The following is a 26786-nucleotide window of genomic DNA, read 5'->3' as shown; positions in this document are numbered from 1 at the left end:
CCCAGGGCTCTCTGACTCCAGGGCCCCAGGCATTAGCTAGATTCTGAACAGTAGCTGCCCAGCCTCACCTTCTGCAAATGGACCCTGGGGGGCCAGGCTGCTGCCCCCGGCACATGCCAGGAAAGGCAGGGGCACTTAGCTGGCAGAAGTCAGGTGAGAGCCTGCCACTCCCTCCCCAAGGGCCACCCTGAGACCCAGCCCCACCCACCCGCACCCTCATTTCCAGGACATAGTTTCTTTGGTGACATGATTTCTGGGCTTTCCCACTAACTCAAAGCCTGCCTCAACTACTCTGCCACCTCTTGTGCCTGTGGCCCCAGGTACCACCCAGATGGCCTTGGACACTTCTGTGAATGGCTTACTGCCTCCTGAAGGGCAGAAATGGCTTCCCCTTTGCCTCCAAATCCCTCAACCCTGGCATGTGGCTTGTGCTCTGGGGACATCCAGGATGGGGCCACATGATCCCACAACTCCCCTTTTGCTGCTCTGAAGACTTTTGAAGTTGCAGAGGTCTATCCAGCTCAGACCTTTGGTGGCAGGATGTGGGTGAAGCCGACCTTGAGGTCCCTCAGCCAGCCCTGCCCTTCCTGAATGGTGGGCCTTGCCCTTGCTATCCCCACCTCACTCGCCTGGCAGTGCATACTCTGTCTGTGAGATGGGGGTGCCTGGACAGGCAGGTGCTGGGGGTGAGATGATGGCCATGGGGACTGGGCCTGGGAGGGGTACACGGTTAAGAGGGTGGATTTGAGATGCTGCCAAGGCCAGTGGGCAATAGGAAGTGGTGGGAGGACAAACTGAGCCAGGTCCTGGCTGGCATCATTAGGCAGTGGTCAGCTGGGTGCCTCAGGACCCAGTCCCCAGCCACTGCCACCCAGGGAGCCCGTAGGCCAGTCCTGGTGGTTTCCCGCTGGGTGTCGGGGGTGCCCAGGGCATATGATCAAGGCCCCTCTGGACACATAGAAGGCTCGGTATAACTAGACACTGGCCCTGGGACCAGAGCCAAGACTAGGCCGTCAAACCTAAAATCAGCATTTTATTCCATTAAAAACCACTGTTCCTACATCTAGAACTACGCCTATAACTTAGAATCTAAATAAAAGCCAGCCAACATAAATAGGAGGTCACTTTTGAAGAAATCAAACTCTGTGGAAGAAAAAAAAAAGAAAAAATAAGTAAATTTCTAACAATTCTGATGGTATCCCAGATTAACCAAACTAAATGCCCAGGTCTTCTCTCTGATGTGTGGGTATCACAGGCTCGCATGTTGTAACCCTCTATTGAGTGGCTGCCACCAGCTCTGCCTTCTCAAAAGTGCATGAGAGCCTGGATAGACACCCCCGTGGGCTCCAGCCCAGGGCCTGATGCTGGGGTGAGAACAGCAAGGTTCCAGGAGGCCCTGGCGACCCTCATTCCCAGCAGTGCCCAGCACCCTGTGGTCACAGGAGGGTAAATGTCAGCTCTTTCTGAAGGGATCCCAGGAGTTTAATGAAATTAGCTCCTTCAAAATGCTCCATTGTGGCTCTGACGCCAGCTCAGGGACAGATAGCCTTGGGAAAAAGGCACTGGCCCTGGTCTCCACAGGAGCCCTGCCTGCCCCCACGACTCACCCTAGGACAGGAGGGAAACGAGTGCATCCAGGAACTTGCTGCGGTCCTCGGCTTTCAGCTCAATCACTGCAGTAATGAAAGGAAAACATGGTTGGGATGGGAGGAGCAGGGACAGAGCAAGGGGAGAAGCCGTCAACTGTCAGGTTAACTCCCACATCCCCGCGGCCACAGCCCTCCACCACATTCCACAGCGCCTTTGCTCCCTGATGGCCTGGGGCCCATTTAACCCTCAGAAACAGTCAGCTACCTCATCGATGTGGTAGGGGCTGTGGCTGTGGGGAGGACCCAGGGGACAGTAACAGCCAACAGAGGGAACACATGATGTGACACTCTGAATACCACAGACCCAACAGAGGAGCCTCCCACCCTGCAGACACAAAGCCCTGCAACTGAGTGGTGGGAGAGGCCCTGGGGTCTGGCAGGAGGCCAACCTTCCTCCTGCGTTGGCCTGTCCCTCAGCCCCAGTGCTCTATTCTGTAGGAGGGGATGCAGTGTGGCCTGCCCCCTCTGTGGGCCATCAGGTTCGGACCAGCATGTGGGCCCTTATCAGGCAAAGCCAGGCCGGCCTGGTCCTGTGAGCTGTACACCTCAGGTCACAGCTCCCACCATATCCTCTGTAAGTTGTCTGCCCAGGGGAAGCCCCGAGCTCCCCATGTGGAAGAGCTGGCACACTCTTCAGGCCAGCCAGCACCAACCTGTCCCGTGTCTCAGGCATGAGACAGGAGTCAGGGGGCTGCCCCTGGAGTGAACCCACCCAACACGGGGCCACAGCTGAGAGGACCAGGCAGGAGGATGCCTGCTCTGGACACCCGAGGCAATGGGCTGAAGGCTGGGGCTCTGACTGCAGTGACTGGTCCTCGCTGAGGATCAGGAGGTGGTGTCCCTTCTGAGAGATGGGTACCATGGATTGAAGTCCAACCTCCCAAATTTGCCATGTTGCACCCTGACCCCCGGCACTTCAGAATGTGAATATACCTGGAAATGGCCTTTTAAAAGGGGAATCAAGTTAAATACGGTTATTAGGGTGGGACCTGATCTAATCTACTGTCCTTACAGGAAGGATAGGACACAGACACACAGAGGGAGAGCCGCATGAGGACACAGTCAAGGCAGCCGAATGCACGCCAAGGAGAGAGGCCTCAGGGGGAACCAGCCCTGCCACCTTGACCTGAAATGTCCAGCTCCACACAGTGAGACATTCATTTCTGTGGTTTAACCCCCGCCAGTCTGTGGCACTTTGTCACAGCAGCCAATCTCACTAACACGGGGTTAAGTGCCAAACATCTGCTTTACTTTGAAATTTGTTGCAAGCATAGGAGGCAAACATGGCTCAGCGGTTCAGCGGGTTAAGAACCTGACATAGGGTCCATGAGGACGTGGGTTCAATCCCTGTCCACACTTACTGGGCTAAGTAAGGATCCGGTGTTGCCATGAGCTGTGGCATAGGTCCCAGACGTGGCTCGGATCTGGTGTTGCTGTGGCAATGGTATAGACCAGCATCTGCAGCTCCAATTCAAGCCCCAGCCTGGGAACTTCCATATGCCACAGGTATGGCCCTAAAAAGAGAAAAAAAAAAAAGGAGCAAACATGGCCAAATGTGAACCATGTTCACACTAGCATCTAGAGAAGCTGTGGGTGGAGTGGGGGTTGCTGGCAGCCTACAGGAAAGTCTCCACAGAACCACCCTACAGCAGTCTCAGGGCACCATGGTGTGACCTGCACGGCTGCGGAGGTGGTGCCCTCGTTGCTGCAGGCCTTGCTGTCTCTGCACCCACAGAAGTGGCAGGTGACACTGAGGAGTGAGGCTGGGCCCAGGAGGCCCTGTTGGCCAGTCCCCAGGCTCCTTGGTAAAGTGGGCTCAGGCTGGATTGTACAGAGCCCGGCCTGCCTGTCAGGGTCAAGGTGCAGGGCCTGGGCCTTTGGAGCTGCCAGAGCTGGTGTGGCACCTGGGGGCTGCTGGCAGGGCAGCACCAGCACCTCCCTGGTTCCAAAGCCAGCACTGACCCTGAAGGACTTGGCAGTGGATACTTACCTGACAGATCGAAATGGTTGTGCATCGTCCGGGAGTTGGTGCTCTCTGCCGCCTTCTCAAACGCCCGGCCAAAAAAGCTGGGGACACACAGAGGCTCATTGGGGACTGTCCCTACTATGGACCCTCCCTGCCCAGGGACATGCCAGACTCGACTAGGCTCCTCACCAGCCATCCCCCTGCCCTCTGAGGGCTCAGGCCACTGTTTGGACAGCCACCATCTCACAGCTGCTCCCACCCCTGCATCCCACCGAGCCCTTTCTGGCCCTCGGCATGAGCATCCCCCAGAGCCTCACACCCACTGCCCAATGCAGCTGGCTTCAGGCCGGCACCGTGCTGGCAGCTGGGGCAGTGAGAGGCAGAGGCTCGGTGGGAGCTATGAGGCGACAGGGGTCTTAGTGGACTTGGGGGACTGAGAAGGGTTACAGGGTGTTTGGGGGATTAGGGGCACCTGGTGTGGACTAGCCAGAGCTGCCAAGAGGGTACAGTTCAGTGGAGACACGGGGAACATGGATCCAGCCCAGGGGCTCAGGGCTGCCGTGGAGTTAGAGAGTAGTGGAGAAGGGGCTCTGGGGGAGGACGGAGGACAGAGGAGACGAGCCTCCATGGCTGCTCTCCCAGGAGACAGTGTGGCATAGAGCTAACCGCTGCCCAGCACAGCCACAGATGGGCAGCCTGAGTGAGGATGCAGGCGGCCATGATGCCACCTTGGGAACCCAGCCTAGGAGCCCCAGGTCAGCTGCTACCCCTGTGACTTTGACTCTGAGACCATGGCGAAGCCTTGGAAAGCAGCCCAGCAGCATGGACGCACTTGTCTTAAAAGCCCATTGTCCCCCGTTCACTGTTAAATGGGCTTTGCAGACACCAAAGGAGGTCAAAGCTCACAGTAGTGGAGCTGGGCCTGGTCCAGATCCAGTGTCCTCCAGGCAGAGGCTAATAGGAGCTAACTGGAGAAACTGAGAGGATTGGGACATGGGGTGGTCCTCAGCCCCCACTCGGTGTCCAACCAAGGTCACCTTCTGGGACGTGCTGGTGAGGCCCAGGCCCAGGGTCCCGACTGCGCCAGGGAGGCAGACACCTGAGGACAGCGACAGGAAGTCTCTGGTAGTAGTCACCAAGTCCTCCAGCTGTGCAGAGCTTGGAGAGGCAGTGGGGGGAATCAAGGTGCCCCTCACACTCTGCCTGAGGGCCAACACAGGTCTGGGGTGGGGGGAAGGGTCAGAAAGATGCAAGGAGACGTGGGAAAGGTTCTCAAGAGTGTGCGATGAGCCTGTGCAAGGAAAAGCCTGTGTCTGTGAAAGAAAGCTAAACACAGTCTAGACAGCCAATGGGGATGACAGGGACTGTCCCCTCCACTCAGCAAGCCACCTGCTGTTAGAGTCCCCTCCACAAAGACATTCGTGAAAAAGTGAGAAAACAAAACCAAATGAAAAAGCCACTGAAACCCAACTGGGTTTCCTAGACTCTGAACAGAGAAAAGGCCAAGAAAAGAGGGGAGCCAGGGCCCCACGGCCAGCTGCTTCTACCCTGCAAGCGCTCTGCCAGGAGAGGCTGGCATCCCTAAACCTCAGAGGTACAAGTGATCTTGGCAGGTGGGCACTCCACACCACAGGGAGCCATCCTGTGTTTCAGTCTTGTAACTCAGCTTTCCATTGCAATTGGCACATGTCAACATTTGGGGTTCAGACTTCCGGGGGTGGGGTAGGGATGGGAGGCGCTGCCCGGCTCTCCTCTAATGTCAGTGAAGGACCATTCATAAGTATTTCCAAGATGATACCTAGCTGGTCTCAAGGTACCTTGCAGGTCAAGCCTAACTTCTGGGGTGGCTGACCCTTCGGGTTTTTCAGTGCAAACTCTTTGCTCCTCAAGAAAGTGTTCAGGCCCTAGGAGGGCAGGGGGTCCCACCCAGGCTGGAGAGCTGGGCACCCTGCCACCCATCCTGGGTGGGATGGCCCCTGGCCCTCCTGGGGTAGCTGGATGCCCTCGCCTGGAGGCTGGACACCCACACCACCCCTGCATTCCCCTCCCCGTGCTGGGGTGGGGTTCCTAAGAGGCCTCAGGTCACTCACAGGAAACTGGGTTACCTGGAGCCCAGAGACAAGCCCTCATCTGTGAGCCCCAGTGCTGGTTTCCATCCTGTGCTTTCAAAATGAGGCCCCAAGGACTGGCTGCCAGGGCTTGGGACAGGCTTCGGGGGACTGGCAGGGCAGGTCACTGCCATCCTTGGGGCTTGCCTGCTGCTGAACCTCCCTGCACACCCCAGGCTGGACCTGGCAGCTCGCCCTCGGCCCCACTGAGCACACACTTGACACTGCCCTAACCTGCAGCCCACGTACGTAAAGCCCCCTTGTGTACATAAGCCCCCACCACCCTGCCTCGTGGTGGAAAAGGCCATCCATGGCCTGGCGCTGAGGGCAAACACTGCCAACTAGCAGGATCCATGGACCAACACCTCTACAGGCCCCCAGGACTCACTTCTTTTTGTCCGAGCTGTCAGTCTCCGGCGGGATGCCCACCATGGTCACGGTGCCCTGCTCCACACTCAGCGGTGCGGCCATCACCAAGGGCAGTAGCTTGCAGCGCCGGTTCTTTGTCTGCAGAGGGAAAACACACCTTGGTCACAGCTCGTGGGGCCAGCGCACTGCCTGGTGCCTGGGTGCCACAGTGGCTTTAGCCAACCTTCCTTCCCTGAGCTGCTTCTGCTGAACACGAGCCCCAGCCCATGTGAGGCCTCTCCTCACAAGTGACCTGGTCGGTTAGCAGCAGCAGCACAAGGGTGGGTGGGAAGCGGAGGCCTTGGCTCAGCTGAGGAACACGGCTCAGGAAAGGGGGTGCCCACCCACTCCTCACCCAGCACACGAAGGACTTGAGCAGGTGTCTGCTGAGCAGGCTCAGGGACGCTGGCTTGGAGAAGAGCATGACATCGGGAGTGCCCTGCAGAGGGGGGCAGATGGTCAGGGGGCCACTGGCAGGCATGGTTGGCACCGGTGCCTGCAGGGAGCTGACCTCCATGAGGGAGCAGTAGAGGAAAGGCCCTTGGGAAATGATGAGGTTGGTGCAGAGGCAGCTGGCGATGGTCTGCTGGGTGGCTCGCAGCTGCTGCTTGGCAAGCTCCAGGCCATGATACAGTTTGTCCAGGTTGCTCCTGAAACATGGCAGACACACAGCTTTAGCACAGGTCACAACTGGGTCAGGGGTTGGGGGAAAGAGCTCACTCCTCTCCCTCCCCAGCTGCCGTCCTGGGAAAGGCAGGACTGAAAGCTGTACAAGCCCAGAGCAGTGGCTGTGGGAAGTGGGCAGGGGGCTGGCATCAGAGAACTGGAGATGGAAAGCCAGCAGGTGCCCTGCCTGGCAGATGGATTTTTCCCTTCCCCAACACAAAGGAGGGCTCCCCTCTGTGGAGAAGTGAGGTCTGGGAGCATAGCCTAAGCTCCCAGCAGTTAAGGGTCCCCGAGTGTCATGATGGCTCCCCACCCACCAAGATGCAGGCTTCATCCAGAGACCCAGGGCTTGCTGGTCTTCCACAGCCCCGCCTTTTTTTTTTTTTTTTTTTGGGTCTTTTCTAGGGCCACACCCGCAGCAAGTGGAGGTTCCCAGGCTAGGGGTCGAATTGGAGCTGTAGCTTCTGGCCTACGCCAGAGCCACAACAACGCCAGATCTGAGCGATGTCTATGACCTACACCACAGCTCACGGCAACGCCGGATCCTCAACCCACTGAGCGAGGCCAGGGATTGGACCCGCAACCTCATGGTTCCTAGTCGGATTCGTTAACCACTGAGCCACGACGGGAACTCCTTTTACCTTTTTAGGGCTGCACCTTTGGCACAGGAAAGTTCCCAGGCTAGGGATCTATTGGAGCTGTAGCTGCCAGCCTACGGCATAGCCACAACAACACTGGGATGCTTAACTCACTGAGTGAGGCTAGGGATCAAACCTGCATCCCCACAGACACTAATGTTGGGTTCTTAACCTGCTGAGCCACAAGAGGACTCCCCACTGCCCCCGTCTTGAATGTGGAAGACCACCAGACATTGGAGAAATGCCTGTGGCCTTAAAAAATGGCCCTAGAGGAAACAGATAATTTGGAGACCAAAAGAAAGCTTAAAATGAAGTCTAATTAGTATCTTCAGAGAGATTTGGGAAATACATTAATAAACTAAAAATAGGATGCTATGGAAAGGAAAAATCAGAAACTGAGATGTGTTTGTGGAAAGTAAAATGGTTGCAACAAATAAAAAATTCGCTTAAAGGCTAGAGGATAAAGTCAAGAAAATCTTCCTTGCTATAATAAGCATTCCGCCAGAATGAAAGGGCTCACCTAAAAACTCCATCTAGGAGTGTCCATCGTGGCGCAGCAGAAATGGATCCGACTAGGAACCACGAGGTTTCGGGTTCAATCCCTGGCCTCACTCAGCAGGTTAAAGATCTGGCATTGCCATGGGCTGTGGTGTAGTTTGCAGACTAGGCTCGGATCTGGTGTTGCTATAGCTCCGATTCGACCCCTAGCCTGGGAACCACCATATGCTTCCGGTGCGGCCCTAAAAAGCAAATAAATAAAAACTCCATCTAATGCATGAAATGAGAGCCACTCCAGATATCACCAGAAAATTCTGGAACACTGAGAATAAAAGAGATCCTGAAAGCTTCCGGTAGGGTGGGGGTGCATTTACAAAGAAACAGAACCAAAGTGGCTCAGACTTCTCATTGGCGTCACTGGCAGCTGGGAGACAGAGAGCAAGGGAATCTAGGTTCAACAGGAAATTACTGCAACCCTGAATTCTGCACAAGCTAAATCAGCAATCAGACAAGGACAGGAAAGACGAAAGATATTGTCAGATGTGCAAGAGCTCAGAATGCTCATCAGAAATGTGCCCTTTCTTTAAAAGCTGCTTGAGAATCATGCTCTAGCAAAATGAGGGGATGAAAAAAAAAACAGATGAAGATTCCAACCTGCTGGATCCACCCCGGGGGCAGTCTGGGCCAGCAGTGGTGGTGCCTTTGGCAGGCTTAGAGAGCCACAGGGCTGGGGAGCCAGAGGACAAAGCTCCTGGACAAAAGGGGTTCAGGGACTGCCCGCTGGAAGGAGAGCTGGGATAACCGGATATGATAAAGGAGGCAATTAAGAGCTCCAGGAAAAACAAAGAGCTGTGCCTGAAGGGAATATGATCATCACACATTAGTGACTCTGAAAAATTTTATTAGCACAACCAAGTAACACTATTTATTGATCTTCATCTTTTAGAATCAACCTATAGCCAAGGATGAGAAGACTCACATTCTGTCTTCTGCTGCATGATCAAGTGTTATCAACCTTGAACACCTGAAAGGATCTTCACATACTGGAAGTTTGAAGGTATGGGCAGGAGAAAACCAGGGGTGCAAACACCCTTTTCTTACAAACCAGGGAGAGGAGACACTGGTGAGAAAAGCCGCAAGTATGTTACTTAAAAGGAGCTAAAAATAGTAGCTCAACTATAGACAGGAGGGGAAAGAGCACAGAAGTGGGATAAATGATCTTTTGTCATAGCAGGAAGTCAGAGACAATGGCTAAGACAGTCTGTCAATTCTAGAAGAAAGGCAGCAGTAGTTGGCAGTACAGTCTTTTGATTTTTCCATATTTCTAGATAAAAACAGAGCAACTCCATTATAAAATCAAAGACCGGGGGCCCACATTTACAACATAAGGGAGTGAGGCACACCACAGATCCCAGAATATAAGCAGGTGAGAAGAGAACCCCAACCGGTGACAAGATGTGTACTGTCATCATCAGAGTGGGAAGGAACAGGGAGGCAGAGGGACCTAAGAAAGATGAAAACTCTAGGCAACTGAGAGGAGTTTTGCCCTACCCAAGAGCAGGTGAGTGTGAGGGCCGCAAAGACCAGGAGGTGGAGCAGGCAAGCTCCCGGAGGTCCACCTGACGGGCCAGAGTGCTGTGCCACCCTGGGCCCCTCACTGAGGAGAACCGACTGAGGGTGGGATCAAAACTGAGCCTAAGAACAACTTGGAAAAGACAGGCAGAGGCTCTGATGAAACATACTGGAACCGTCATGGAGGTTCTAGCCAGGCAATTGGCAAGAAAATGAAGTAAAAGGCAGTTCGATCAGAAAAGAAGTAAAAGTATCTCTATTTGCAGTTGATGTGATGTTGTATACAGAAAATCCTAAGGAAGCCACCAAAAAAATGGTTAGAAATAATAAACAAGTTCTGCAAGGTTGCAGGACAAGATTAATATACAGAAACTGATTGTATTTCTGTGCAGTAGTAATGAGCAAACCAAAAGTGAAATCAAGTCCATAACAGCATCAAAATGAACAAAAAATTTAGAAATAAATCTAATAAAAGTGTAGTTTATTCTCTGAAAACTACAAAATATTGTTGAAAGAAATTAAAGAGAATCTAAGTAAACTGAAAACCATTCCATGTTCAGGGATTAGAACACTTAATATTATTAAGATAGCAACACTCCCCAAATTGATCAATAGATTCCGTGCAATCTGACTTCTTTGCAGAAATTGACAAGCTGATCCTAAAATTCATGTGGAATTTCAAGGAACCTGACAGCCAAAACCTGCCAAAGAACTACAGTAATCAAAACAGTGTGGTACTGGCATACAGTCAAACATGTGGATGGATGGGAGAGGAGAATCCAGAAATAAATTCCCGCATTTATGGCTAACTGATTTTCAACATGGGTGCCAAATTAATTCAGTGGGGGAAAGAAGTCTTTTTAGCAAATGCTTTTAGAACGGTTGGATGCCCACCTGCAAAAGAATTAAGCTGGATCCCTTCCTTATAGCAGACACAAAAATTAACCTCAAATGAGTCATACACCTAATGTCAAGGCTAAAATTACAAAACTCTTATAGAAAATATAGGTGTAAGTCTTCATCACTTTGGATGAGACACCAAAAGCACAAGAAACAAAAGAAAAAAACAGACACCTCAAACATATCAAAATTAAAAACTTTTGTGCTTCAAAGGACAAAATTAAAAAGGTAAAAAGAGAACCCACAGGATGGGAGAAAACATTAGCAAATATACATGTGTTGAGAGACTTATATTTCGATTATATAATACAATTCTCAATAATAAAAAGACAACCCAATTTAAAAACAAAGGACTTGAATACACATCTCTCCAAACAAGATACACAAATGACCAATAAGCAAATGAAAAGCTGCTCAACATCATTAACCACTGAGAAATGCAAATCAAAGCCACAGTGAGACCACTTCACACACCTAGGCCGGCTGCGCCCAGAAAGACAATGACAAGTGTTGCTGAGTATATGAAGAAACTCAAACTCCTATCTGCTGCATGTGGGGACATATTACAGGTGAAGTCTCGCTCTGGAAATAGTCTGGCAGTTACACAAAAGGTGAAACAGAATCACCACGTGACCCAGCAATTCCACTCCCATGATATAACCAAGAGAAATGAAAACTTCTCCACACAAAACTCACATATGTGTTTTAATGAGAGTATTTTCATTATAGTCAAAAGGTGGAACCTATCCAAATGTCCGTCAACTGATGAATGGTCCATCCCTAAAATACAATATTATTTTCAATAAAAAGGAAGGACATTCTGATGGGCTACAACATGGATGACCCTTGAGGACAGTATTCACAGTGAAAGAGACCAGTCTAGAAGGGTCACCTAGTGTCTGAATCCATGGATATGAAATGTCTGTAGACGACAGGTTTGGGGTGATGGGGTGATGGCAGATTTGGGAGGTAATGGCTGAGGAAAGAAGGCAGTGAAAATGTTCTAAAGTTAAATAGTGGTGATGTTTGCACAACCTTGTGAATATACTAAATGCCACTGAATTGCACATTTTCAATGAGTGAGTCATATGGCGTGTGAATTATAGCTCAGTAAAGCTGTTTGAAAAAAGTGAACAGATCAGGAAACCCCAGAAAGCAGGCCCTCCATTTTTAACATTGCACGGAAACTCTGTGAAGCTGGAAGAGCCGTGTGAACTGTGCCTCCTCCGGAAAAGTCAGGAAGACTAAATTCACAAAAATCTGAGCAACAGACAAGTACCACAGTCACCTCTTAAAGTTGGAAAAAAGAGAACAAAGACAATAGCCTCCTTCTTGACAATGAAAATTAACCAGAAATGCATGCCCCTAAAAGATCGAAACTGTAATGCTCTATTTCAAAACAAGCTGAAAGACATTAAAAAAGTAATATAGGACATCTCAGGAAATGAGGTTGGAAAAAATTAGAAATAGCAGAAAAAGGGAATTCCCGTTGTGGCGCAGTAGTTAATGAATCCGACTGGGAACCATGAGGTTGAGGGTTCAGTCCCTGCCCTTGCTCAGTGGGTTAACGATCCGGTGTTGCCGTGAGCTGTGGTGTAGGTTGCAGATGCAGCTCGGATCCCGAGTTGCTGTGGCTCTGGCGACCCCTAGCCTGGGAACCTCCATATGCCGTGGAAGCGGCCCAAAGAAATAGCAAAAAGACCAAAAAATAAAAAAAATAAATAAAAAATCATTTAAAAAAAGAAATAGCAGAAAAATAATTGAGAAATGAAGGCTGAACTCGGAAGAAGCACAGGAATGAAATAAAACCCCATAATGCCTGAAGAGATATAGAAAGTGAGAAAGAAGAAAAATTTAAAAACCAAAAAGAAAAGAGAAGAAAAGGATTCAAGAGAAAGTGACACACAGAGTTCCCTGATGGCCCAGTGGTTAAGGATCCAGTGTTGTCACAGCTGTAGCTGTGGTTGTTGCTGTGGCCTGCGTTCCATCCCTGGCCTGGTAACTTCTGCATGGTGAGGGTACAGCCAAAAACATTAAATCAAAAAAGAGAAAGTGATACATCCTCAACACAGGCAGGCCACATGTTTCATGCGCCCCCCATCTCTGCTGGACTGAGACCCCAACCCCTGCTTGAGCACTCACTGCAGAATGCAGTCACCCCCACACCCGGGGGCCCTGTGAACTGCCTCCCCTGTGTGAGGCCAAGGGCTGGAAGTGGCCGGTGGGGAAAGTGGCCCTCAGCCCTGAGCACTACCTGGAGAGACTGTCCAGAGCCTGGATGAAATTATCTGTCCCGGAGCCGTCCTTCTCGGGGCTCTCCATCAGCGCCATGGTGGCAAAGACCACATCACTGGCCAGGAACTTATGCTTGAAGCCAAAATGGATGCTGAAAGTCTGGATGCGCATGTCCTTCATGCTGCAAAAGGAGGAAGCGACACAGCTGTCATTCTGCATGTGCACAGGAGTGTCCTCAAATTGGGGTGAGCTCTCAGGCCGGCCAGGCCAGCACTAACGCTCCCTCCCAGCCTCCATTGATGCTTGTAGCATGGCCATTCCAGTCAGAGAATGCAGGGGGTCAGGAGGCCTGACACCAGCCCTGAAACCGGGGCCCTGGGTGCCTGGTGCAAAGCTGACAGCTCGTCAGGCAGCGCAGCAGCTGACTGTGGGTGCGGGGGAGGGGGGTACGTGTGGTCCTTTCCTGCACCCCAGGGCACCAGGGCAGCCTGGCCCAAGTCCTCCAGCAATACCAGAGGATCTCACCTGAGCCTGACCTCAGTGGACCCTTCCCAGGGTCCAGTGAGGAAAAGGCCGGGCTGACCTCAAAGGTCTGCACCTCCGCCCCGGGATTTAAGGATTCTAGACTTTTCAGGCACTTTATGAAGTCCTATTTCCAACCCAAAGAGAACTCAAAACTTTGGGGAAGGCTAGTCAGGTCATGCTTATCTGTGCATTCTCATTTTCTTTTTTTTGTTATTTTCGGAATGTGGTTAAAGCTGAAGCCTTAACCAAGCTTCAATGCATGTTTACCCAAACTTATTCGCAGACTCTTCAATCATCTCCCGCAAATTCTCCTTCAAGGAGATGTCCATGGACTGAAACTTCTGTTTCACCTGTTTCAGGGGGAGGCTGGAAAGAGGGAGCACTAGTCAAGGGAGGTGCCTGGCTTCAAGCAGAAATCATGGGAACACCATGGGATGCAAAGAAGGGGCTCCTGGTGTGATGCCTCCACTGACACCCCAGTGTGGCCTTCAGACCAGATTCTGGGATTGAGTGAGGAGGAACTTAGCTGGATGTTACAACCCAGTTGGTTCCAAGGAGGGGCCCTTACCTGGGGGACTTAAGGCTAGGGCCTCGGAGCCTCAACGTTCACTCACCCCACGTCTGCAAGGAACTCCTGGAGCCGCTTCTGCCCGTGCAGGGACCAGAGCTTGAACCTGGCTGCGGTGTAGCACGTGTTACACAGGCTGTCATGCAGGGACCAGTGCTGGTAGAGTGCCAGGCGGAGGCTGGGCCTCTGGTCAAGGAGCTGTGGCTGCACAGTGATCTGACCACCCTGTGACCACCTCCTGCACAACCAGTTATCCTCTGAGACCTGAGCAATTCAACCTTGGCCGAATCCTGCACATATGGAAAGTCTATGACGTGTGGCCAAGCACAATTATCCATGGGGCCCTGTAGCCACACAGGACTTGGAAGGCCCCAGCACATGCCACTAGCCCAGGCCTCTGTGGGACCCTACAGCCTCCTCCTCACCCCACATCTTACACGAGCTCTCCACTGGTCACGACTGTGGCTGTGAGGATGGTCCTGACCCCTGCAGGCCTCCTCTCACCCACACCGAGAGTCTCTGGGCATGTGGTGGGCTCTGCCCTCAGGCCTGCCCCTCCTGACGGCTAGATCCTAGGGCCACTGTCCTCCCTGCCCACATCTAGGCATGCCCTGGTCCCTGGATGTCACATGTCAGGACCTGGCTGCCCCATACCTGGCACCTCCTCCTACACCTGTCGGGGGCACTATATCCCTCTCCCGACCTGTCCTAGCTCTCTTTTGTGGTCTCCAGCCATCCCAGAGCAGGCACAGGCTGGCCCCATTCCTGCCATCAATGCAGTGAGACCACTGCCATGGCTCACACCCACGCCTGCCACAGTCTGTCCCTTCATTTGGCAGCCCAGGATAATCTTAAGCACCAAGATCCAGCCCCCTCCTCAAGCTCACCTCAGGACCTTTGCATGACGATGGGCTAAGCTCTCCCTCCCCTGAGCGTGGCTCAGCCTCTCCAACACTTTCCTGAGCCTTGTGGCCCAATGGTCCACATTGCTCCCCAAGGCCTCACGTCTTTCTCCTGAAATGTGAGCTCTGTAGTCACACCTCTTACAGTTTTCCCACCTGGCTTGACATGAGTGTGTGAACCTGCTAAACTACCTGAACCGCTGGGGTCCCATGTGCGTTCACCTGAGTGTGTGCAGCACCCAGCGTGCCCTGATATATGCAATGCTTCTGAACACAGCAAAGCTGCATGGCCAGGCCAGACAGGGACCAGGAGGCCTGAGCCACAAGGATACTCATACTCGAAAGAGATCCGCATGCAGTCAACGGAGAGCGCATGCTCCTCATCCTGGTGCCGATGGCTGTGCCGGGACACATGCCTCTGCAGGACGCCCACGTCAGTCACGTACTTCATCCTGGGAGAGACCATGCAGCATGGGGCTGGGGATGTGAGCACCCAGAGCGGGAGGGCTGCGTGCTGGCCTCGCCAGCTGCCCCCTCACACTCTCCTCTGGGTGGTGGCTGCCAGCCTCACTCATTTGCCCTCCTGGGTAGATGCCATGGGCAGTGGGCAGACCGCATCCAGGGCCACTGAGCAGGACTGACAGCAGGGCCTCACCTGAGGGGCCACCAGGATGCTTTAGTGGGCAGGGCAGAGTGGGTGCAACAGGAATCGGGGGCTCATAGGCCTCTGCAAAGTTCAGGAACCCAGAGCAGGAGGAGGGACCCTGGGATAGGGGTATAGTCTCCACATGATGGCACCCAAGCAGCCAGAAGGAGGGATGCTGGCCTACTGCCCCAGGCATCTGCACTCTGAGGTAAGAGAGATGAGAGCACCAAAGCCTTCAGGGACACTGCCCCTCAGCCCCCACTGCAACTTCAGCTGCAGCCAGGCCATGCACAGGACCATCGCAGACAGTTCAGGGAGCACGTCCTTACTGGGTGATTTTGTCTTGCACCCACTGGTCCGTTAGTCCAACGATGGCCCACCTGGAAGGAGATGAGATGGAGTCTTGAACAGGGCAGGTGGTACTGTGTGACCTGACCCAGACACTCTATCAGACCAGCAGTCTCACCCTGCGGAGCAGACAGGTGACCGGGCTCCCACTGGGTTGTCACCACTGTGGGCATGCTCAGTACCCAGGAGGGAGATCCCCTATGACAAGGGCAGCAGGCCCCCACACCTGCGTCCTGACTCGCCTGGCTGCAGGCTACCCTCTCTGGCACAGGGTGACAGCACCTTTGGGCCTTGGCGTGGCCAGTGCCAGGCCCTGTCCCAGCCCCCTGCCATTTTGGGGCTCTGACTCAACACAGACTGTCACAGTCCCCACTGGAGGTGGTCAGGGCCAGGAACCTCACCAGACTGTCACCTTGCAGAGGAGAAAATTGGGACCCAGGGCAGAGGGCTGGGAGGGCCAGAACTACTGCCCCTGGCTCAGGCTCTGCAGGTTCAGTCCCCAGTCAACCCACCTTCAGATGCCACAGTGCGCTGAGTGTGGCAGACTCAGAGGTGGGCCAATGGTTACCCCTACACCAGATTTCACCTGGTGTGGGAGGACAGGGCTATGCAGAGAAAGTTGTGCCCCGACTGGGGCCACGCACCACAGCATGTCGCTCAGGTCCTTAGACATCATCCACGCCAGGTCGAACATCAACATGGCCGACTGCAAGGAAGAGAAGCCTGAGGCCAAAGTGGCCGAGCTCATGGCAGGGCCAGACCCACACTCCCAGGCCCAGGTCCCTGTAAAGAGGTCTCCCGACAGGGCGGTCTATAAATGGAAGCGTCCAGCCTCCTCTGAGAAGATGGTCTGGGTTCCAGAAGGAGACCAGGAGATCAGCGTCCGACCAGGAGACCCTAAAGCCCTGTCTGCAGTGAGACACTGGCCTGACTTCAGCATCTCCAAGGAAACTGGTTTCCAAGAGAGCTTCCCAGCCATGCATCTGTTTCCACCCGTGAACCCACCTACAGCTCAGAATCCTCCCGCCAAGGGCAAACCAATCTCAAAAGGGGTTCTGAAGTACCTGCTCAGAGGCCAAGGCCCCAGGTCAAATTCTGAGACTAAATACAGGATTTTTACTAGAACCACTTTCTAGGTCCCCTTAAGGCCCTGAGCTCTGCTCAGCAGCACAAGAATCAACCCACTGGGTTTTCTGATGAAAATCCTAACACACAAATCAAGTTTCATCTTCTTGCACAGAAATCAGCGCAGGCTCGTTCTGTTTTTTGATGATGAACAGAAAGAGTGGCTGCTGTTCCCTGAGCACCTCTGAGTGTGAGAGGCCATCCCAACAACTGCCTTTGAAGTGAGGCCTGCTATCTCCCTTTTTCCCAGGAGGAGAGGCTAAGAGCAGATCCTCCCCTCAGGCCACAGGGTGGAAGCTGCAGGCTTGGATTTAAACCAGTCCTCGGGGGCTCTAAAACCTCTGCTGATTCCTCCTCCTCTTTTAGGACAGTGCCCCCTAGAGTCCGGACATGGCAGTGAATCCCGGGATCTGGACTTACTGACGTCCCGTGGTATTCGTACTGTTCGTAGTCAAAAAGGATGTCTCTTCTGTAAAGACACAAAAGTAGGTCTTCAACAGGAAGCAGAATAGGAAAACAAACAGTGGGAAAAATGCTAGAATGGACGATACTCAAAGAAACCCAAACGAAATCATTTGTTTTCACTTATTGACTCTTCCAAGGACTGAAAGTGTACAGCATTGGGAAGGGAGTGACCGGGGCACAAACCTTGTGTGGCTACCAAAGATGTAAAATGGCACAGTCCCAGATTCCACTCCCCACAAGAAGTTAAGGCAAGACAGCAGTTCAAAGGGACAAGCCAGACAGGCCTCGCGGTGTGCAAGGTTGTTTGCTTCAGCCTGACAGTCACCGCAGAACACTGAAAGCAACCTCCAGCTCACAAAGAAGGGGAAGGCCAGTTCGGCACCGTGCACTTTACAAAGGCCTGTGGAGATTTCCGAACTATGGTTCTATTACGTGGAAAAGTGCAAAATTAGGTGTGATGATGTAAAACGTGCACAAGCACAGACAACCCCGGGCAGATCAATCCAAAGCTGGAACCTCTTCCTATTAGTGAAAATGGATTATATTCACTTTTCTTTCCTGCACTTCCCCAAATGATTTTACAACCAGCCTCCCCAAGTGGGGCTGACAGGGGCACGCCCTTAGATGGAGCAGCAGGGCAGGGGCTGGACACTCAGACACCCACGAGGCCTTATAGGGATGCAATTAGCAGGGAATTCCCAGCAAGCGCACTGCTGCATGTTCACCTTGAGCTAGAGTATCCTCTCCAACATTTTCATTTAAAGCACTTGAGTTTTTTAACTTGCAATATGAAGAGGAACTATGGATAGCTTAGTTTTCTTTTCAATTTTTTTTCTATGAGGAGTTTCATACAATTCCATCTATTGAATTTGTAAAGAAAAGTATCTAGATTTAGAAAACTATTAAAACGAGGGACCAGGGCTGTCATCCCTAACAGATGGCAGGTGTTGGGAGCTCTTGAGCCCAGCCCATCACTCATGGGACATGAAGGTGACATGGAGGGTCCCTGAGCTTTTCCCCAATGCAGGGGCCACATGCTCAGTCCTAGAGACACTGGCCCAAAGGCTCTAAACTCAACACATTATCCTAAAATGGAAAAAAAAAATGCACAAAGCCCCCAAGGAAAAGCCAGGCATATCAGTGATACTCACCCCACCCCCCACCCCCAGCTGTCCCGCAGGCAGGGCTGCTGATGGAAGGACCCTCACCTGCGGGCCTCCCACTCTCTTCGTTGCCTCCTCTTCATGGTTCGCTCCACGATTTCCTGATATAGGACAAAGAGAACAAAAGGTGAGCCAAGGAGTTTGGCTGAGAAGGATCCAATTTGTCAGAAGCCACTGAGGGTACAGCCTGCCCCTGGTGGGACGGCAGGGCCCCTCAGCCCCGTGGCCACTGTGGATGGGATTGGACGCTTCCCCAGCATCTGCTTAGGTGACACCCCAGATCCACTGTCCCAGTACCATGTGAGCCACAAAAAGCCCACAGCTGCCACGTCCCCGCTTTCCCACCATGTTAGAAAGAACTCACGGGGAGTTCCTGTCATGGCTCAGCGGTAATGAACCTGACCAGGATCCATGAGGATGTGGGTTTGATCCCTGGCCTTGCTCAGTGGGTTAAGGATCTGGTGTTGCCATGAGCTGCAGTGTAGGTCACAGATGCAGCGGAGCTGCATTGCTGTGGCTGTGGCTGGCAGCTACAGCTCCAATTCGACCCCTAGCCTGGGAACCTCCATATACTGCAGGTGCAGCCCTAAAAAGCAAAAAAAAAAAAAAAAAGAGAGCGCTCCTATTCCTCACATCCTAACCCCACTGTTTCCAGCAACTATTCTAATTTTACAGGCACAACCTCTTTCTCTTCCCACAATAAAGGCACAGGTGAGGGCGCAGTTTTAAAATCTGTAGTCTCTAGACTTCTGCTTGTAGAAGGATAGGTAGATGTATTTGTCTCTATTCATACACTAAATGTACCTAGAAATCCTGGTAGTGCATATTTAAAAAAAGAAAAGAGTCTGAAAGGTGGAGAGGAAGGCTGACCAGCCAAGGGTCCCAGGACCTGGGAATGTCACAGTAGGGAGTTCCCAGAGTTTTCCTTTTTGTTCATATATTCCAGAGAAGCTGGCCACACAGAAACACCGATAGAAGAAAAAATCCCCAACAAAAGCCAAAGAACCAGGAAGGACCGGCCTTGAAAGAGAAAACTTTTAGAGGATAACTGCTCAACTCTAACTGCACCACCACCAGAAACACCATGGTCCCACCCCATCCACCACAGCAAAGGCCCAGTGCCCCTCCCTACCTCCCACCAGGGTGGGGTCAGAGGGCAGGTATGGTGCCCAGTGCTAAGAAGGAGCCACACTCCTCAGGGAGAAACTGGGTCATCACAGATTGCTGGTCAGAAGGTAACATGGTACAGACACTCTGGGAAAGTTTGGCAGCTTCTTAAAAAACTGAACATATTAACTACCACAGAAGCCAACAAATGCACTCTTAGTCATCCATTCCAGGGAAATGAAGATTCATGTTCACACAAACCTGCACACAAATGTTTATAGCAGCTCTCTTCACAATAGCCGGAAATGAGATAGCCCAGATGCCCGTCAGGGAGTATATGGCTAAACAAACCGAGGTGGGTCCACACCATGGAACAAACTCAGAAACAAAAGGGAAGCAACTTGGAGTTCCCGTCATAGCTCAGTGGTTAGCGAACATGACTAGTATCCATAAGGATTTGGGCTCGATCCCTGGACCTGCTCAGTGGGTTAAGGATCCAGTGTTGCTGTGAGTTGTGGTGTAGGTCACAGACACGGCTCAGATCCAGTGTCACTGTGGCTCTGGTGTAGGCCGGTGGCTACAGCTCCGATTGGACCCCTAGCCTGGGAACCTCCATATGCTGCGCATGAGGCCTTAGAAAAGACAAAAAAAAAAAAAGGGCAAGGAGGTGTTCTCGTTGTGGCGCAGCGGAAACGAATCCGACTAGGAACCATGAGGTTGTGGGTTCGATCCCTGGTCTCGCTCAGTGGGTTAAGGATCCAGTGTTGCTGTGGTATAGGTCTCAGACTTGGCTCGGATCTGGCGTTGCTGTGGCTGTGGTTTAGGCCGGGAGCTGCAGCTCCAATTCAATCCCTAGCCTGGGAACCTCCATGTGCTTCAGGTGTCCCCCCCCCGCAAAAAGGCAAGCCATGGTCCTGAGGGAACTTTTGGAGGGTGATGGAACTCTTCTGTTCTCTGTCGTGACATGACTTTACACATTGTCAAATCTCATCAGATTAGACCTAGAGAAATTTATTGTGTAGAAGTTAAATGTCAGTAAAGCTGATTAACAAAACCCCCACGGTCCAAGGATTCTTTGACCCTCCCCAGAGCGCACAGTAGGGTCCTGTCCCCTTCCCTTGTGGCTGTGGGACACTGTGGGACCCCAAGCCTGGGCAGGAGGGCTCACACAGCTCACTAGCAAAAAACCAAACAAGTAAAAAAATGGGCAGAAAACTAAAACAGACATTTCTCCAAAGAAGACAGACAGATGACCAACAAGCACATGAAAAAATGTTCAACATCACTAATTATTAGAGAAATGCAAATGCAAATCAAAACTACTTCACTCCAGGGAGAATGGCCATCATCAAAAAGTCTATAAATAACAAATGCTGGAGAGGGTGTGGAGAAGAGGGAACTCTCCTGCACTGTTGGTGGGAATGTAAATTGGTACAACCACTCTGGAAAACAGTACCGAAGTCCCTTAAAAAACTAAAAATAAAATTCCCGCGGTGGTGCAGTGTGTTAAGAATCCGACCGCTCAGGTTGCTGCAGAGGTGTGGTTCGATCCCTGGCCTGGCCAAAAAAACTAAAAATAAAGCTACCATATGATCCAGCAATATCGCTCCTGGGCATTTACCTAAGAAAACCATGATTTGAAAAGATACATGCATCCCTGTATTCACTGCAGCACTATTCACAATACCTAAGACATGGAAGCAATCTAAATGTCCATCAACAGAGATATGAATAAAGAATATGTCGTGTATTTATGCAATGGGATACTACTCAGCCACAGAAATAATGCAATTTACAGCAACATGGTGGACCTAGAGATCACCATACAGGTGAGATAAGCCAGACAGAGAAAGACAGAAATCATATACCACTTATATGTGGAATCTGCACATAACAAATGAACAGAGAAAATAAACACAAACTCATGGATACAGAGATCTGCTACTGGGGCGGGGGGTGGGGGTGGGGGGCAGGGACGAGGGTGAAGGGAACCGGGATCTACCATATGGTGGCGGCTGGTACTAGACTTGGGGTGGTGAGCACTTTGCAGTGTGTGCAGATGTTGGACTATAATGCTGTACCCCTGAAGCTTGTAGTAAAAAGAAAGAGCTCTTAGAAATCAAAGATCAGAAGACAAAGACCAGAACTTGGCTGGAAAATAGAACAAAGAGGTAAAGAGCCAGGCAAGAGGAAAGAAATCTGAGTGGGTCTGAGAAGTCTTGCTCAGAGGACCCGACACTCTAGAAAGAGCAGGCGAGCCGAGGAAGCAGGACGCCCCCCAGTGGACAGTGTCCAGACGTCCCAGACATGGCCCTGTGAGGCCAAGGATGAGGGGAAGACCCTGAACATCCCAGAGGCAAATCAGTCCGCACAGCAAGGACCCAGAGCCAGAGGCATCCACTTCTTCACAACACTGAGCACTAGAATAATCTCAGCCTTCCCGTTGCAGCAACGACCAGTAATCCTACATCTCGCAGAAGTGCACAGGCCCCAGGCCCACTGGGTGCAAACCACTGGTATCTATCCACAAAATACTTCCCCTGGGGTGATGGTCTAGAACTGCAGCTCCTCCACAGTGAGCACACACTGGAGGGACTGGGGAAGAGAGGGGCCGCTTGTGCTGCTTACTGTTTCTTCGTGCAGCTTTAGAAAGTGTTTGCTACCTAGGTGGTAAGCTGAGCAGTACCAAGTTTCATTTCATCAGCCGGGATTCTATGGCACAGACAGGGATACCGAAGCTCAGAGAAAGTCAGAAACCTGCCCAAGGCCGCACAGCCAGGGGAGAGGAGAGCCCTGAGTCAGCAGCCGTGCCTGCTGCCCCCCAGCTCTGCCAAGGCCTTTGGCTTCGGGCTGCTCTCTGACCTCAGGAGCAACCCCCGAGTTCCTCAAGATCATGGTGAGAGGCCTGAACCCACCTCCTCTAACCGTGTGCGCTTCTCAGAAGGCTCTGACCCCTCATCGCTTTCGTTTCCTGAATGTTCTTCATCTTCCTCTTCATCCCTAAAGAGGTCGTCATAGGCAGGAACTTCCAGGTCGTCATCTTGTTTAATAAGCAGTTTGATCTAAGATTCAAACAAAAAGCAATAAACCTCCTCTCTCCTTGACCAAAAACTATCCATAGTGTTTATCTCTTACAAAATCTTACTTCCTGACTGGCCTGTGTAGCAGAGCCCCACGTGAGAACTCAGACTCTTAGATGTTTTCTCATCTTCATTTCTGCTCAGTGAGGCACTGGGATCTGTGTGCCACATGGTGCACAGAGGTACAGGTATAGTCCCTTAAGTCTGGGAAAAAGGTCCCTCTCAGGCCACACACACAGCCACCAAAGTGAACGCCTTGCAACTTGGCCTCGGACAGAGGACACAGAGACTGTGGAGACTCAGAGAAGGGCTAGGTGGCTGCTCTGCTCAGGCTCCAGGAGCAAGTGAGTCAGAGCCAAGCCAGGCTCACCATGGCCTCTCACACCTGGTCCCTATACCGCCCTGGATAAGTAGGGCACGTCCCTGCCCCATTTAGGGGCATCTCTGAGGTCTCCTGATATTCACTAAGGTTGGGTTGGCCTGAACTGGGAGCAAAGACTCAGGGTAGGGTTCTGGTCCCTACACCTCCCAGGTCGAGCAAGTTCCATACATGCACTCTGAGCACTTCCAGGGTATATGCTGTGTTTCTCATCCAGGATGGACAAGACCGGGTTCTCATCTTCAGGCTGCTCCAGCTCCTACTGGAGAGGTGGCCATGCTCCTTGCCAAGAACACCAGATGCAGTGCTGTCCATGCACAAAAAGGGAACAGACAGATGGATAGAACTCAGGGCCCCAAAGGCCTGCTTACCTGGGTATCATTGTACACGTTCACAACATTGACTGGCCTGTGAGTGTCACACACGAAAAATATGGTATCTTCATCGGGTTGAAGTATATCCAATAGGTCCACGTTAGCGCCACAGTTTATGAGGATGAAGTAATGGAACTGGAAAAAGAAGAGGGGCACCATGAGTGAGCGAGCACCTGGAGGAGCCTGTTTGTCTGCAGCATGAGGCCTGAGCCCTACTGAACGGCACCCAGCCTCTGCCAGCTGGCGAGGCCCCGATGACGAGGGGTCCATTGTGGCCGAGGCTGGCCTGTGCCAAGTGTTTAACAGCTCTGTGCGCTATTTCATTTCCACGACACTGTAAGGGGAGTCCTACGGTGTCCCTGCTTCAGTGAGGAGCAGACAGAGGCTGAGCATACTTGAGACTCACACATGGGGTGTAGAAGCTGAGGTGGACAGACCAAGAGGTCATATGTGTAACCGGGCCTCTCCTGACCTGACACTCTATTGTGATGAACTGCTTCTCCGTGCTAATTGTGTTGTATAGGCTTAAATTGCTAGCAATCCTTGCATAGCCCACAACTAACAAGCACCTAAATATTAAGCTAAGCCTTTTATTACATCCTGTCACTATAAAAAGTCCTTTCCTTGTAATGCTGAGTTGGTAGAGTTCCCTCCTGCGATGATAGGCGCTCCAGGTGAGGATGTATCTTGGCCAGAAACTCCAGTGACCCTCATGCACACTCCAGCCCCTCCTTGGGCAGCGGGGGGGGGGGGGGGTTGTGAGGTCGGAGACGTGCCCGCTCTCATCATGGCCCCATGCAGAGGTGGGAGGAGTCCCAGCCTTTACTGCTTACACTGCAAGGGAAAAGTTATGTTCCTAGATTCCCACCTGGAAACTGGGATTCATCTTCTTAGAAAGATAAACGTAAAACAGTACTCTAGTCTAAAATAATTTTTTTGTTTGTTTTTTGTCTTTTTTAGGGCCGTACTTGTGGCAGATAGAATCTCCCAGGCTAGGGTTTGAATCAGAGCTGCAGCTTCTGACCTATGCCACAGACACACCAGATCTGAGCTGCATCTGCAACCTATACCACAGCTCACAGCAACGCCAGATTTTTAACCCACTGAGCAGGGCCAGGGATCAAACCTGAGTTCTCATAGATACTAGTCAGATTCATTACCACTGAGCCACAGTGGGAACTCCCTAATCTAAAATAATTTTAACTAGGCCTTATCAAATCAACCTGCCAAATTCCAAACACCTTACAATGAAATGTGTCTTCTAATCAAAGTTAGAAGCCCTCCACATTCATTATCTCTTTTTCGTTGTTGACTTTGTCTCCACAATTTGAGGATAAGTCAAGTCACCCAGACATATAGCTCACTTTTCCATAGGGCCTAATCAAATTTCTAGTAAAAAATATACACAACACATTAGAGAAATAGAATGCTCAGTGCTAAGAAGTTGTAGTTGAGTTTTAAAAAGCCTACCATTCTCTCTCTCTCTCTTTTTTTTTTTTTTTGCTTTTTAGGGCCATTCCTGCGGCATATGGAGGTTCCTGGGCTGGGGGTTGAATGAAAGCTACGGCTGCCAGCCTACACCACAGCCAGAGCAATGCCAGATCCAAGCCATGTCTGTGACCTACACCACAGCTCACGGCAACACCGGATCCTTAACCCACTGAGCTAGGCCAGGGATCGAACCCACATCCTCGGGTTTGTTAACTGTTGAGCCACGAAGGGAACTCCCTAAAGAAGCCTACTATTCTCAAATGCATCTCTCATACCTGCTCTTTATGCTCAAGAAATGCAGTTTCAAGTTCTTGCCACCCAGAAACTGGAACCAGCGTATATGGCACGTGGTCACACTGGAACAGGGCCTGGAGAAAGAGTATTTTCAAAACCTATTAGGATGTCTGCAATCTACCTTGAAATGCACTTAAAAAAAAAAGAGTTGAAAGATAAAAACACCTGATAAAGTAAGGTTAGTAAAATGTTGATGATGGGCACACAAATGTTCACTGTACCATTCTGTCAACTTCGCTGAAAACCACTAAAGGAAAACACGGTTGGAAAGCTGACCTAGGTTTTCTGAGCGGATCCTGACCCAAGGGCCTAATCGAAGTTCATGGAAACACTACACTCTGTGCAGCGACCTTTTCTAACAAGAATCGTCATCTCCGGGACTGCTTATGACACCAGGGTGCCCGCAGCCCTCTGCCTCAAACCCCACAGAAAGAAGCCGCTACGGGTCTCAGGTCTCCCCGATGCAGCCTAGGTTACTGCAGACACACTAACTAGTCTCCTTGCTTTCTGCTTAGTTCTCCTCTAACCCACCCAACACTGTCCCGCCAGGGAAGAGCCCTCGCCCCAGGCCGAGCTCTCGCCCAGGAGGGGGTCCTTGCCCCGCCCCTCCCCTTGCCCTGTTCCCCCCTCCCTTTGCCCTGTCCCCCCTCCCCTTGCCCTGACCCCCACCCTTGCCCTGTCCCTCCCCTCCCTTGCCCTGTCCCCCGCCCGCCGGCCAGGTCTGCAGCCTCACCTGAAGGATCTTGCAAGCGCACAGAGCGTCCACGTCCGAGGCCACGAAGAGAAGGACCCTCTACCGGGGGGGAGGGGGGGAGCGAGTTTGCCGAGCGTTTATACACGAATCCCGGCCCCTCCCGCCCCCCACGGCCACACCCCCTCAGCCCTTCCCCGACAAGGCCTCGGGCGCCCAAGGCAGGGATCACCTGACTCTGGACCACCTCGTAGAATTCCTTGCGGAAATCGGACACGAACATGGCCACGGCGGCGGGATAGCCCGAACGCGCGCGGGGACCGAGAGCCCGGAAACCGTCAAGACTCCCGCCAAATCAGGGCTCTTTCGATTGGCCCAGGGACAAACCAGCGACCCTCGGCTCCCAGACTTTTCTCCTTTCTGATTGGCCTGTTTGGAGGGCGGGCACTAGCGCTCCGCCGTTCACGGCTGGAAGACTTCGGCCTGCCCCAAAGGGGCATCTGCCACAGGCTGGACGCGCTGGTGGTTGCGCATGTTAACGCTGACTCCGTTTAACTGGAAACCCGACGCTCGGTGTTTATCTTTACTTTGGGAAGAAAAGCCTACTGCCCCTCACTGAGACCTCTAGAAAAAAGAAACCTTCCCTCTGCAAATTAAATTCGTGTGTACATCAAAGAGTGCTTCCGTTTAGGATTTCAATTGGCTCGCGGCCTGGTTCAAGGGCGGAAGGGTGTCTTACTTCCGCCCGAGTCTTGGATGGCCGCGGCAGACGCCGGAGGTCTGCGTGCATTCTGGGTAACTTAAGCGGAAGGGGCGTTAATCCCATCAAACTCTTCTGGAGGGGGCACTGTCAAACTGCAGTTTAAAATAATCATGAAAGGTAGTCTAGAGTGCACATGTTAGGAAGGAAGGGGTATTTAAGCGCTCACTCAAGGAAACCTTGTACCCTGGCGCCTTTGCCTTTGTCCCTTGACCCAGCTGCGCCCTC

The 26786-nt window shown here is 52.0% G+C and overlaps 1 protein-coding gene across 16 annotated transcripts; it reads right to left on the bottom strand.

Moving 5' to 3' along the window:
• On the bottom strand, positions 1014-26507 carry CDC45 (cell division cycle 45). Of its 16 annotated transcripts, none has more exons than XM_001929624.7 (19): positions 26031-26502; positions 25841-25900; positions 25089-25181; positions 23320-23457; positions 22405-22551; positions 18428-18483; positions 17175-17223; positions 16274-16335; positions 15611-15661; positions 14968-15087; positions 13780-13911; positions 13433-13531; positions 12660-12821; positions 6643-6781; positions 6487-6570; positions 6112-6230; positions 3640-3716; positions 1608-1673; positions 1014-1143 (listed from the first exon to the last, which is right to left on the bottom strand). In XM_001929624.7, exons 1-18 carry the CDS (start codon positions 26079-26081, stop codon positions 1609-1611), a joined length of 1704 nt encoding a protein of 567 aa, XP_001929659.3. In that variant the 5' UTR covers positions 26082-26502; the 3' UTR covers positions 1014-1143; position 1608. The 16 variants fall into 16 exon arrangements, 10 of the variants coding, with proteins under 10 accessions (XP_001929659.3, XP_020929783.1, XP_005670995.1 ...); XM_021074124.1 differs by having other exon boundaries at positions 23120-23457; positions 26031-26501; XM_005670938.3 differs by having other exon boundaries at positions 18428-18486; positions 26031-26494.

The sequence above is a fragment of the Sus scrofa genome, chromosome 14 (assembly GCF_000003025.6).
Source record: "Sus scrofa isolate TJ Tabasco breed Duroc chromosome 14, Sscrofa11.1, whole genome shotgun sequence".
NCBI classification, from domain to species: domain Eukaryota; kingdom Metazoa; phylum Chordata; class Mammalia; order Artiodactyla; family Suidae; genus Sus; species Sus scrofa.
The sequence above is the reverse complement of the archived record's forward strand: the minus strand, read 5'-3'. Positions and strand labels throughout refer to the sequence as shown.

Bases quoted from the DNA above. Each gene is read 5' to 3' on its own strand.
- CDC45 (XM_021074117.1), bottom strand. From the start codon at position 26,081: ATGTTCGTGTCCGATTTCCGCAAGGAATTCTACGAGGTGGTCCAGAGT. The intron at 15,662-16,273 runs GTGCGTGGCCCC...ATCTCCTTCCAG, and splicing joins GACCTGAGCGACATGCTGTG to GTGGGCCATCGTTGGACTAA. The intron at 1,674-3,639 runs GTAAGTATCCAC...TCATTACTGCAG, and splicing joins CAACCATTTCGATCTGTCAG to TGATTGAGCTGAAAGCCGAG.